At 39.5% G+C, this 14,401-nt stretch overlaps 2 protein-coding genes across 2 annotated transcripts; one reads left to right on the top strand and one right to left on the bottom strand.

Moving 5' to 3' along the window:
* The first annotated feature begins 6,106 nt into the window (after window positions 1-6,106).
* Window positions 6,107-9,134, top strand: LOC130722367 (subtilisin-like protease SBT1.8). The gene is made up of 2 exons (XM_057573070.1): window positions 6,107-7,877; window positions 8,081-9,134. The coding sequence occupies exons 1-2, from the start codon at window positions 6,221-6,223 to the stop codon at window positions 8,761-8,763; spliced, it is 2,340 nt and encodes a 779-aa protein (XP_057429053.1). The 5' UTR covers window positions 6,107-6,220; the 3' UTR covers window positions 8,764-9,134.
* Window positions 9,135-10,967: 1,833 nt separating this feature from the next.
* Window positions 10,968-13,787, bottom strand: LOC130723660 (guanine nucleotide-binding protein subunit gamma 3-like). The gene is made up of 5 exons (XM_057574771.1): window positions 13,292-13,787; window positions 12,264-12,316; window positions 12,100-12,144; window positions 11,967-12,011; window positions 10,968-11,490 (listed from the first exon to the last, which is right to left on the bottom strand). Exons 1-5 carry the CDS (start codon window positions 13,445-13,447, stop codon window positions 11,286-11,288), a joined length of 504 nt encoding a protein of 167 aa, XP_057430754.1. The 5' UTR covers window positions 13,448-13,787; the 3' UTR covers window positions 10,968-11,285.
* Between the last annotated feature and the right edge of the window lie 614 nt (window positions 13,788-14,401).

Below are 14,401 nucleotides of genomic sequence, written 5' to 3'. Positions count from 1 at the left end.
CCCAATCCACTAATTTAGTAGATTCAGCTCCTTGAGACTCATCCGTTCGGCCCAAATTCTGTGATGGTCCATGAAAAATGCTATCTTGATTATTTGGTACGATACGTGAGTATATGTGTATACACCGAGGTAGCTTAGGTTAAAATACAAAAGCCCGTAGGTTAAAATGTTGTTGCAACCACTCCAATTAAAGAAATTGAGGCTATTTGATATGAACTAAATTAGAGCAATTATAGTCGTTTTGTATGATCTTATTAGAAAAATTTGTGATTGTTCGGTATGAAATTTATTAGAGAAATTAGAGTTGTTTGATACAAACTCAATTAGATAAACTGGGACCGTTTGGTATGAACCATATTAGAGAAATTGAGGTTATTGATACAATCCAATCACAAAATCTTAGGATAAACCTTAGTAGAGAAATTGAAACTGGTTTGTACAAAATTGAGTTTTTTTTGTTCTGGTTTGAGAATGGTGCCATCAAAATATCTAAGTTGTTTTGATGCTTTCATTGTTACGGTTATCACCCGGCTTCAAGTGGGTGATTATCTTCCACATACGGCGTTTGGTAGAAGGGAACTTTAAACATTCCCGGGTAAGTAAGGTTGGGAATGTAACATTCCCATGTTTGGTACAAGTTTCAGAAAAATTATTCCCGGGTATTAAAGATTCCCAGGCATGCTATTTACATTATTTTTCTCCAAACTTCATCCCCAAGTTCAAGGATGGGTATCTTACATTCCCATGGGAATGGAAGTTATTTCCCACTAACTTTTCTTTTTACTTCAAATTTTATATTTTTAAATATTTTAATTAAGAAATTATTAAGAACGTACCCGGGAATGAAATTTATTAACCAAACACTTTTTTAAGAAGATGCCCGGGAATAACATTCCCATCAAAATATTCCTAGGATTAAGATTCCTGGGTATCATTTTCTAAAACCTCTAACAAACGCCCCCTTAATAGTATGTAAGAAAGAATATTCCTCTATGTATTAATGTGTATTTGCAGAAACACGAGACTCTTCACAATTTGCATAAGTGATTTTGGACATCATTCTCATACATTCGCCATAGAACCTTACAATGAGTAAGTGAATCTTTCCACTTATAAACTGCTCTACCCTTTCTTATCATTCAATTATGAGATTAATTCGCACTTGTAAATTTCAACTCTTCCTTCATTGTGAATCCATTTTTTCTATCTTTTACTCTTGATGACGAGTTACACTTAAGTAAGATTACCATGCAGAAAATAAATACTAGATTAAGGCCAATTAAAAAAATTAAAGCAATTAAATCCTATTGATTTTCTAATATCTTATTAATTATAAAGTAATTTAAAAATTAATTTATCAATGATAGCTCAAATGGTAAGAGTTTGAGAACATATGAGTTTAGGAGATAGAGGTTCAGAATCACTGAAAAATGCAATTTATCTTTTCAATGTAAGAAAAAAAAGAAACAATTTTGTGTGTAGAGTTTCAAAGATAGAAAGTGCACTTACATATTAATTGCAAATTTGCTCCCTCGTCTTTCATCATTGTGCAATTTTCCTCCCCCAAGTTTAAAACGAGCGAATTCACTCCCTCATGTATCAATTTGTGAAAATTGACCCCTTCCGTTAGTAAACCGTTAAAGTTTGACGGAGTTGACGTGGCTTGCTATTTACACCCCATATTTCCTATTTACACCTACACTCTCTATTTTTTACAGATGACCGAGGTTGTATCATGCCACAAAGGTAATTTTTTATTAAAACATTATTTTGTGAATTAAAAAAATTCCAACCTCTTCTTCATCATTTTTATCTTCCTGGCTCTATTTGAATCTTCATCTACCACCTAATACTCATCTTCATCTTGTGAAAAAAACCCAGGAACCATAAACTGAAAAATCCTACCCAAACACAACCCAGAAAAATCTCTCTCTTCCCCAAACCCAGAAGCCCTGCAAAAATCACCCCCAAACCCATTACCACTTGAATCAGCTTCAAACTCCATTTGATCTGTAAGGAGAGTAAGAAGACAATGCCACTTGAATCAGCTTCAAACCCACCCAACCCACACTCCACAACCTCCACTGCTCTCACCACCAATTCGTCACCCGCCCCCACCTCCACTTCATCGTTAGCCTCCACTTCTCCAACCTCAATCTCTCCAGTACCATCGACCTCGACGCCTCGCCGAGATTCACCGACATCCCCCTGCTTCACCACTTCCTCCTCCTCCTGCCGGTGATGCTGATGCGGGTGGTGGTGGTGATCCTCGTCTTCCAAATCGGGGATCCCCTCTTCTTCTGTCACGCTCTTGGAGTCGCGACTGGGGGTGGGCGTGTAGTGAGGGTGCGGGCCTGCTAATCTTCATGAAATTCATGTGAAAGTTAGAGGGACTTGTGAGGTGATGGAGATGATGGTGAAGAGGAAGAGGGAGAAGAAGGTTTAGCATTAGAATAGGCGAAATGGCCAATGGGTATGATTGTTGTTGTTCTTGATGAAGCTGTTGATTTGTTAAATTAAATATTCAATTTTTCTGTTTGTGGAATTGTTGTTGCTTTGAAGCATGGAGAAAATTGTTGTTGGGTGGTTTGGATTTGATTCATCAATGGTGGGTTTTGTGGTGGGTTTGGGTAAGATAAGACTTGTTCAATTAAGCCATTTGTATTCAATTTTTATTTCATTTATTTTTTCCTTTATTTTTGTTTCTGATTGAGGGGTGTGGTTAGTAAAAAGAGGATGTGAAAATAGCAATCGCCGTTAGAAATTGGACGGAAGGCTAACGGAAGGGGTCAATTTTCACAAATTGATACATGAGGGAGTAAATTCGCTCGTTTTAAACATGGGGGAGGCAAATTGCACAATGATGAAAGATGAGGGAGCAAATGTGCAATTAAGCCTAGTTTTTTTTTATAAGCCATGAAATATATATATTGAAGTGAAGTATAATGGGTACTTCAACTCAATACAAGTATATAGTACAAGAGAAAAGAACTAAAGACAAAAAAAAATTATATCAATTTAAAACCCTTCTACTGGCTAGTACTATTCCACTAGCAAAGACTTATTCACTCCCATCCAATTAAACTCCACCTCTTTGGATAAAAAAGGTTTTAGAAAATTGTCTCATTAGAACCTTACTTGGAAAAACCCATTTATGATATAAATTTAGTGAAAGAAAAAAATACAATTTTCTAAAGTCTACAAGTGACCTCCAAGAGGACCCAGAAAGCAAAACAGGGGATTCATATGCCATAAGCCAACACTCCATCATTCAACCCAAATCTGCCAAAAAAAAAATTCCCCAATTGCCTACAAGCCTTCCTTTAGATTTTGAGCACCTCCAAATAAGTTCCCATTGATGTCCATTCAACACATTGAATCAAGCACACATGAAATATGCAAAGATTTCATGAATTTTTGTCACTTTTTTTAGAAGCAAATTGTTTCTGTCAATCATTATCATTCTTTTGATTTCACTATATATAATTAAATGAATGTAAAAAATCTTCCCTAAAATAAGTAAGTACATATAATTCTTTCTAAAAGAGTTAGGAACCAAGATGTACGCCTGCAGGATTCATACCTTAATTGGAGCAACAATTACAGTTTACCAATTTAACTACTAACCTAATACTGCTAAAATCATTATAAAGATCTCAAGGGCTGCAACAAATAAAATTGATTTTTCACTAACAAACAAACCAACCTAATTTTGATGTTACAGTACTTTTCCGTAGCAACTGTTCATTCCTCTTCCACAAATCATACACTGGATTGAATAAAATAATTGCAATTAGCATTGAAAATTAACCCAATCTTTGATGTTCTACTAACTAACCATTGCAAATGCCAAATGGTCTTATTTTAAAAAATGTTTGTGGTGAAAGTACAACAACACAGGCGATGAAAGGCAATGATTTTTCCAATGGAGTCGCACTGTGTGGGAACTAATGAAAGTCAAAAAAGTGGAGCAACGGCACCGACGACCACAAGGACCACATGGAAACAAAACAAAACAAATGATGGTAGGAACGTAAATTAACAAATAGAAAAATAGGAGTTAGTTAAATTGATTTTTAAATGTGTTGAACGGTGACAAAAAAAATCATTTATTTGTTGAAGAAGATAATACTTCACCCGTTCATTTTCTTATAAAATGTCAGTCAGGTTAGGTTTTTTATTGAGATTAACTTCTTTCGACAATTTATATAATTAGAGTTCATAAGAGTTGTTTTTCTCTTAAATGAACTATCAATAAATTAAGAAGAAGCTGACACAAAGGTTAAAATATCAGCCCGTACAAAAGATATGGTCTTTGCAGTACTATCTTCTACTTAAACAGAAAACATGGAAGCGTTCTGAGATAAGAAATCAGCAGAAGAGTTACCACTTTTACGAACTTGCATATATTAAGCAGAAGAAGATAAGACTATTACAATAAGATGAACTAGTGAATAATCGCGTTCGAGACCTCCTCAATTCATACCCTAAAAAGAAAAGATAAAAAAAGTTTTCCCGACTATCAACAACACTATTACCACTACAACGCACAAACGAAAAACTAGAAGAATCAAAAATTAAAAGTATAACATTCGCAAATAATAGAGTCAATGTTAAATGCTCTCCTAGATGTTCACATCAATCTCTCAAACAATTGGAGAAAGTCTGTTTCAAAATAAACAGAACGAAACTCCAACAATATGGACATGCTAATAGCCCATCGCAAGCCAAACGCTGAAGAAAGATCCTCAATCGAAGAAGAGGTTGCAAACTAGGGGTGAGCAAAAAAACCGGCCCGACCCAAAACCGACGAAACCGAACAAAAAAACATGCTATCGGTTGGGTCGGGTTGGTCGTTCGGGTAAGGAAAAGCACTGAAACAGTTTGGGACGGGTGAATTCGGTCGGGTGCGGGTTGGGAATTTAAAACCCATCGGTACCCGACCCCACCCGACATTATCTTTCTGCCCAAAATTTCCTCGATTTGTGCACTTTCAAACTTTTAATATATATTTAATTATATTTTTGTCATGTAACTCTGTCACCTAATACTAGTAGCACTGCAGGAACACAGCTAGTCAGCTACTATTTCCAATCCATCACGCAATGTCACATTATGTCTACTTTTTTTTATCTTTTTTAATTAATGTAAAACTTTAAACTTTAAAGGGAAAGAAGAACAACTAAAGTTACTGAAGCATAAATTGGTGGTCAGGAACATCCATACTTGAAACTTCCAAAGAAATATCCTAAACTTGCAGGTCTAAGCATCACCTTTGCTGCACCACGGTGGCTCATAATCTCCATCAAATCCTAAACTTGCAGGAACATTTAGCTATGTTATTTTGCATGCTCATAATCTCCATCAGATCATTTCCAGAAAGGGTAAAAGTATCCCACGGTGGCTTCCTTCCATCTTCATCTACTGCACCTTCAACCTTCCATTACACTAGCTTCTTCCTTCATATCAACAACTCTTCCCCTCCACACTCTCGTTTCTCTCATTCTCTCAAGCCTCCCTTTTACATTTCTTCTCCTGCATGTTACAACTTACAAGTCGCCTCACCATTTCTCTCTTGAATTGAAGGTTGTCTCCATCGCCGCTCCTCTGTTTTTTTTTTCTGGTTAACCACCCGCCCCAACCCACCCGAACCGCCCGCTAACCCGTGCCACCCGAACCCGACGTAACCGATCAATCCCACGGTCGGAATCGGTTATGAAAAATTGAGATTTTCACCCGCTCAAACCCGCCACTGTTCACCCGAACCCGAACCGACCCACCCGATGCTCACCCCTATTGCAAACGCTAAAACCAAACAATTACTATCACGTGCAACAAACTTTAGGTCTACCATCCTTATAGAGGAAAATTCGGCGTCAAAATTAACCTTCACCACATCCCTATCTAGTCGAGAACACCGAAAGAAACAACAACTGGACTCCGATATAATTTTTAAAGACTAATTTAACTATTCATTATGGCTTTCCAATTTTTTTTAAAAAAAGCCTATTCACCCAAATAACCCCGTTAAGCAATCCAAAAGCTCTTTTCAAATAAATAAATAAAAATCCAAAAGCTCATTATAAACCTGACACCGCATGCGCTTTTCTCTCTCTTTCTTTTTCTTCGATTCTCATCATTCTCATTATTTAACCATTAAACACACACACTCTTCTCTTCACTTCACTCATTTCCTTTCCTTTCTCTTCTCTTCTCCAAAATGGCTTCCATTCCAATTTCAACTCTCTCCTTCACCTTCATCCTCCTCCTCCTACAATGCCTCTCTGCATCATGCTCTTCCCCCAAGAAGACATACATTGTCCACATGAACCACCACACCAAACCCCAGATCTACCCCACCCGCCGCGACTGGTACACCGCCAGCCTCCGATCTCTTTCTCTCACAACTGACTCAGAAACCTCCGATGACCCACTTCTCTACGCCTACGACACCGCCTACAACGGTTTCGCCGCTTCCCTTGACGAACAACAAGCCCAGACCCTGCTCGGATCTGATTCCGTTCTGGGTCTCTATGAAGACACTCTCTACCATCTTCACACCACGCGTACTCCCCAGTTTCTGGGGCTTGACACACAAACGGGGTTGTGGGAAGGACATAGAACTCTGGAACTTGACCAGGCTTCTCGTGATGTTATCATTGGAGTGCTTGACACCGGAGTGTGGCCGGAGTCTCCTAGCTTCAACGACGCCGGAATGCCAGAGATCCCATCACGGTGGCGCGGTGAGTGTGAGAACGCCACTGATTTCTCATCCTCGCTTTGCAACAGGAAACTCATCGGAGCCAGAAGCTTCTCCAGAGGCTTCCACATGGCTGCCGGTAACGACGGCGGTTTCGGAAAAGAGAGAGAGCCACCGTCGCCGCGTGACAGCGACGGTCACGGCACCCACACTGCCAGCACCGCCGCGGGATCCCACGTCGGGAACGCTAGTCTCCTCGGTTACGCTAGCGGAACCGCTAGAGGCATGGCTCCACAGGCGCGTGTTGCCACGTACAAGGTTTGCTGGAGCGACGGTTGCTTCGCGTCCGACATTCTCGCCGGAATGGACCGCGCCATCAGGGACGGCGTTGATGTTCTCTCACTCTCCCTCGGTGGTGGGTCTGGTCCTTACTTCCGTGACACCATTGCCATCGGAGCGTTTGCAGCGATGGAGCGTGGGATCTTCGTGTCCTGCTCCGCCGGGAACAGCGGTCCAAGCAAAGCCTCACTCGCCAACGTCGCGCCGTGGTTGATGACCGTCGGCGCCGGAACGCTCGACCGGGATTTCCCCGCCTCGGCCTTGCTCGGGAACAAGAAGCGGTTCGCCGGGGTTTCTCTCTACAGCGGAAAAGGAATGGGGGCTGAACCGGTTGGTTTGGTTTACAGCAAGGGGTCGAACCAGTCCGGTATCTTATGCCTACCCGGTTCACTCGACCCGGCGGTGGTTCGTGGAAAAGTGGTTCTCTGCGACCGTGGGTTGAACGCGCGGGTGGAGAAGGGTAAAGTCGTGAAAGAAGCCGGCGGAATTGGGATGATTCTGACCAACACCGCCGCGAACGGGGAAGAGCTTGTGGCGGATAGTCACCTGCTACCGGCTGTTGCGGTTGGGAGAATCGTGGGGGACCAGATCAGAGAATACGTGACGTCTGATCCTAATCCAACGGCAGTTTTGAGTTTCAGTGGGACCGTTTTGAACGTTAGACCCTCCCCTGTGGTTGCAGCTTTCAGTTCTCGTGGTCCCAACATGATCACCAAGCAGATCCTGAAACCTGATGTGATTGGGCCTGGTGTTAACATCTTAGCAGGATGGTCAGAAGCTATTGGGCCCTCTGGGCTTCCTCAGGACTCTCGCAAATCACAGTTCAACATCATGTCAGGTATAATATTTTTGCGATACATAAAGTTTCTGGATCGGTCACTAGTAACATTCAATTAAGTTTCTGAATCCGTTAACATAAAGTTTATGGATCGGTCATTGTAATGCTCATTAAGTTTTTGAATCGGTTGATGTGACATAAAGTTTCTGGATCCGTTACTGCGCGTATATTTTGGATTGAGGTTATTTGTTTTGTGATTATAGGTACTTCAATGTCATGTCCACACATAAGTGGATTGGGCGCGTTGCTGAAAGCAGCACATCCAGATTGGAGTCCGAGTGCGATTAAATCAGCACTAATGACAACAGCTTATGTTCATGACAACACCAATTCACCGCTTCGCGATGCAGCTGGAGGGGAGTTTTCTACTCCATGGGCTCACGGTGCCGGCCATGTGAATCCGCAGAAAGCGCTATCTCCTGGACTTGTGTATGATGCTAAAGCAAGGGACTACATTGCGTTTTTGTGCTCGTTGGATTACTCACCTGACCACCTTCAGCTTATTGTGAAGCGGGCTGGAGTTAATTGTTCTAGGAAGTTGTCTGATCCTGGTCAGTTGAACTACCCGTCTTTCTCGGTGGTGTTTGACTCGGTGGTGTTTGACGCGAAGAAGGTTGTGAGGTACACGAGGACCGTTACCAATGTTGGCGAGGCGGGTTCTGTCTATGATGTTGTCGTTGATGGGCCTTCCATGGTTGGGATCACGGTGTATCCGACGAAGCTTGAGTTTGGGAAAGTAGGGGAGAGGAAAAGGTACACTGTGACCTTTGTGTCAAAGAAGGGTGCTTCTGATGATTTGGTTAGGTCTGCATTTGGTAGCATTACATGGAAAAATGAACAGCACCAAGTTAGAAGCCCTGTTGCTTTTGCTTGGACAGAGTTGTGAGCTTGTGGGTTACACTTTCACACTATTTCAAGCCCAGCAAGCCCTTTGCCTTGAGCCTATAGTGAAAAAAAAGAAAATGAAACAAAGGAGGTGCTTTGATATAACACCTTGAGGCTTGGTTGATCTTGCAATTAACATTATTACTTGTATGTTTAGAAGGTTGTGCTTTTTTCTTTTTTTCTTTCTTGTTGGGGATATTTGATGAACAAAGTTGAGATTGAAAAGAGGGGGTGAAGAAGGGAATGGAAAAATGATTGCTTGCTCTCTTTGTTTGTGTAGTTAGTTTTGTGTACCCAGTAAAATTGATGTTACAAACAGAGGATGTTGATGTTATTATATTAACGAGCTGGCTATACCATTTGATTAACAAACTTGACCCTTTGTTGTGTGCAAGTGCAAGAGACTCGATTCCACGAATCCATCTTCATTTACTTTGCCCCTTCAACTCATTTAAAATTGCAGTTGAATATCGTTGTTGTCTATATATAATATTCATGAATCTAGAGTCAAAAAGATTAATCTCTTTACCTTTTAGCCAATTCTCATGGCCTATTTATCAACATGTTTCCGCAGTTGCTGAAAATTCATTATACCATCTTTCTACCAAATAACTTCTCAACAAGCAAGAGAATTAGTAATTAGATATGGATTTTGATATTTTCCTGATAGGAACTGAGGACTTCTAAGGGGTGACCATGACAAAGAAAGGTTCAACTCAGTATTTTAATATAATGAAGTGAACTTCATAATGTCTATTTGATCCAGAATTGTCTTTTCATAAAAAAAAGGTTTTTTCCTCTCTTTGTTTTCCTGATCTAACCAAATAAAATTAGAGAACTTCACCTCCTTATTACTCATTTCCTCAATAATTCTCTCCTCTCTTGTCACTTTTTATCTTCTCAATTTCTTTCTTAAATCAAATTAAAACTGGAAGAATTAAGAATGTTCACATAAGTCCATATCACATCTTTAACTAAGATGGTAAAGTTCAGAAATAGGGAAACACACCATGGGCATTTTTGTGGGCTAACCCTGTGCCTACTTCTTCTCTTTTATCATGCACATGAATGCAATTAATTAGGCAAGTGAATGTATCATCTACTTCTTCGACCAAAGTACAAATTGTGTCCTTTCTAGTTAATCTCATGTCTCTATCCAACGATATTCGGTTCCTGAGCTAAGAAATCTGAGTGCAGAAAGGAAAAGACATTTCATGTGTCCTGTGTCAGTTATGAAGAGATGTTATCAATATCATAGCGATCCCATCACACACTTCCCTTCCATTCCATTTCATTGATCACCAACTTTTTTAGCAGGGATTAAGACCATGGGGTAAAATTCATAGGGGAAATATTCCTGCTTGATTTAAAAGAGTGTTGACATAAAAAATCTCCTTGACTCCAAAGAATCAAGATCAAACCAGACAATGATCTCAAGATATTTTGGGGCACTAATTGGTTTTCAACGCTTAGTTCTTTCTATCAGACAACACGTTTGTTAATTGAGATATCGAGATACTTAGGCTGAGGAGTCCAAACTATTTCCCAACGTATTTCCCGCTTGAATTCCTGAAGGTCGGTCAACAAGACACTGCCCTAGGTCGAACTTCTCGCTTGAAGTTAAGCATAGTAGTAGCAGAAGTAAGATCCGTCGCCCATTAACCTGCTGCACGGACAGTTCATTCAGAGAATCCAAGGGCCAGCCTCGAGGCACGCCATGCCTAGGAACTCTAATGTGGTTCACACAAACTCGGACTCTTCGGCTTTTGTCCATATGAAGGATCATCAAATAACCATCAAATAGACACACTACCCTATCCTAAGCTAGTTGATCATTGGTAAAACTTAGTAACTTGAGCGCTGGAATGTCTTCACAAGTAACACCGGAGGAGGAACCAACACTTACGACGAAGGAGGAATTACGAAGGAGGAGCACCATCCACCTTGTCTGCATCGAACCACCTTCACCACTGTACCAGGAGAGTCCAATCAATTGATTGTTGGTCTCTATCGGATCAGCTTCTTTCACGTTCTCGCCATGGGAATGTGCAATTAAAAATTTCTAGGTACCAATAGTAATTTACAAGGTAAAAACAAAAGACAATAAGCTGATCAAACCATGGATACTCAACTTTACAACTACAAGGTAAAAACAAAAGACAATAAGCTGATCATATTTTGATCGAGTATCGACATGGTCAAGAATTTAACAGAACATTTATAAACCTTTATATTCCCAACTTTATAATCTAGCCATAAGCTATCATAAATACAAATTTTTAAGACAATAGCTTTAGACTATTTCCCCCCCTTTTTTCTAAGATAGATGTAAGATAGCTTTAGACTATACTAGCAACAGGATATGCAAGGGTTCCAACAACAGGACTTTGTACAACAGCAACATGGGCAAACTTTTGGACTGCTTGGCCAAGAGCAAGAGCCTTTGCAAATGCAGCAAGAGGGAAAATGCCACTGAAAATTGCGACTTGTCATAATTCAACAATTTTGCAATCACATTTCTCTTCACAGCAATGTGATTGATTTTTTATCTGAGCAACAATGCCACTTTGGTAGGGAGCAATTGATAGATGGAAGACAGCTACAGCTGCAATTGCATGGCTTGCACTGGCAGCAGCAGGAGCAGCTTGGCAATTTTAGAGGAGCAAAGCATCCATCACAGCAACAGCACCAACAGCAGATACAAGACAAGTTAAAGCACCGCATCCGACTGCGCATAGAAAGTTACTCATGTTATTTAAGAATCAAGATAGTTAGAGTGCATGTTTGGAAATCTTTCTACAATTGATTCTAAAGTTAAAATCAATCATGGGAAAAACTAATGTGAGTAGCTTCTAGAAAGAAGACATAATGTGGAAAAGTTGCTACTTTGAGAAGTGAAATTAAACCAGCTTATGATTCATTGTCTGGGTATTCTCAAGCATACATGGAGTGTGTCTCAGATTGATGGACACAATATTGTATGTTAGACTAAATAACAAGCTTGTATGAGAGAAAGGATCAAAGGGACTAGAAAACATGCCATAACTTTTAATGTATCTATTTGGTATAGCTAGGAACATCCTGCACATTCATTAGGACTACCATTGTTATAGGAACCAAGACACTTTATAAACATCTAATTAAAAGTAGTTCGACACAAGCCTTATTATAAATCAAGTAACAAAGTTTTCAAAAAGATTGTACCAGAGCCACTTCCAGAAGCGACATGATCGACGGTTCTTCTTGCTCCTGCTTGAAACAGAAAGGCATGATTAAGAATCATAGTTTCCAATAAACAAGCCAAGGAATAAGGAAGTTTGACGAGATATTTTCTTACGTAGGTAACAGAGGATCTGAGTTTGCAATCACAAAATCATCAATCCTGCAATATTGTAGCATTCAGTAAACAAAATTGACATAGCCAGTAGAAATTCTTTTTGGAAATTTCTCTAGCTCCACAATCTAAATGAGGGCACACAAGCAATTCCACAAAAGACATACTCTTTGCAGCATCTTGAAGCTGGTTGAAGGCCTTCAGAAGATTTTAACTCTTCCTGCAAGATGCGAATTTGTCAGTAAAACTTGTTTTACAACAGAAGAGGCAGAGGTATTTAACTAGGCTGAAAAGTGCCTGTGCACCAACTTAATGCAAAATGGTAAGTTTGACAGTAGTACCTCACCCTTCTATGCAATGCTTTCTTAGTAATTTTTTTAATTTTCTGCTACTCCATAACTACTTAAGAATTTAAAACCAATGACAGATTGACAGTGAGTCCCTCAATCAGCATCCAAGAAGTAAAGTTCAAAGATTCCCCAGGGCTTAAACATTTCACTCTCTAGAATTAATAAATGCTAGTGGTTGGCTACATCTTCATATTGACAAGTGACAACTTTAATAGTACAACTACAAATTATTGAAAAATGATGAAAATTTAACAAAAAATCCTCAATCCAGAAAATCACTGAAATAGGTAACCAATTAGTTAACAGTGACAAAATCTTCACTAAAAAATTGAAGAATACCTTGGATTCATGTACCTACAAGTTGAAAGCCTGCTTCTCATGAATCTCATATTATCCCCAATGAAAAAAATGTGTACTCACCCCTCTGCTTCAAACTCAAAAAGGTGGGTCTTGATCATGAATGAAACCTCACAAACACTGACAAACTTGCCAATTTGTATAATCACAATGAAGAAAGATTTAAAAAAGCTGAAGTCTAACATCTCAATCAGAATTCATTCAGGAGAGGAGGGACCTATCTCAACCCAAAAAGTTAGCATTGGGGTGACGGTTGCTCTACTATTTATAAACACTTACTTGATTATATCACTAGTCTATGTGTGAGACTTTGAACAATCTCACATCTCCTCCTCCTAGAAATTTGTAATCAACACTTTTTTTTTTGAACTTTAATCAACACTTAACAGTAAACACCATTTAAGTTTTTCAGTCTCATTTTTCAGCTACTAAACCAGTGAATGAAAGCATTGAAAGAAGGATGAATGAGTACATAAACAAAAACCCACCTCAAGAAAACTTATCTCTCTTTCCAGCATCTGAATTTTTGCTGTCTGACGCCGTTTCCCATACAAATCAGGGCACCCCAGTGGCGCCTTAGGAGAAGGCAGAGGCATAGAAGAAGGTTCCCTTGAAGAAGTGTTCATCATCATCATCATCATCATCACCACTATTCACTTTTGCTAATTGAACTATGCAAATGACCCAAGAAATGTGAGAACCAACAAGGTAGTAGTAGTAGTAGTAATGGCAACAACAGTCATTGTTGATGCAGAAATAACAAAGAGAGAGAGGGACATGGGTTTTAAGTGCAAATGCCACATGAAGGGAGCGTGGCAGAGACAGTAAATAGAGTTTCTGACAAGGGATAATAAAGACTTTGATGAAAACATGGAAAAAAAGGAGAGGAAAAACTGAACATGCACACACAAGAGAACAAAAAAGGAAGAAAATGTATGTGGGGGGTTTTGGTTTGCAGAAGAAAGAAACAGCACCCCAACGTTACAAAGTCTTTATTGCAGACAGGGCGGGGCTGATATCTGCTGGAAATAAGGAAAATGTGTGTGAGAGAGCAGAGCAGGGAGAATCTCATGATGTTGGGGAGATGTGAAAGAAGAAAATAAATTCATAAAATAAAAAAGTTTCTCCAAATCATTCATTACTGGTGCACACGGGTTAGGTCGGATGAATTTTTGGCATAAACAGAATCCAAACCAATCAAAACTGTATAGGTTTAGTTGGATTGGAGTTTGTGAATTTTCACCGTCAGACACGAACCAAACCAATCCGACGAAGTTCTAGTTGGATTAGGTGAGTCGGTTTGTTATTAAAATAATTATAATAAATTTGGAATATAAACAAAAGAAAAACATTATTAAAAGTTCAAAACTTTAGGTTGGTTCAGATGGATTCACATACGCGAATATGAAATTCAAACCAAATTTGGCGGATAGAACGCAAGTCCATCCGATTAGACCTATTTATCCAATACAATCCAATTTTTTGCTATCGGGTTAGTTCAGGTCGAGCGGGTTGATTGAATTTACCCAACCCATGCACGCCTATCCACTAGTGATAAAGAAATTTCATAATTTATTTTTATAAACATCTTATTGATC

This window comes from Lotus japonicus, chromosome 6, assembly GCF_012489685.1.
Source record: "Lotus japonicus ecotype B-129 chromosome 6, LjGifu_v1.2".
NCBI lineage: Eukaryota > Viridiplantae > Streptophyta > Magnoliopsida > Fabales > Fabaceae > Lotus > Lotus japonicus.
The sequence above is the reverse complement of the archived record's forward strand: the minus strand, read 5'-3'. Positions and strand labels throughout refer to the sequence as shown.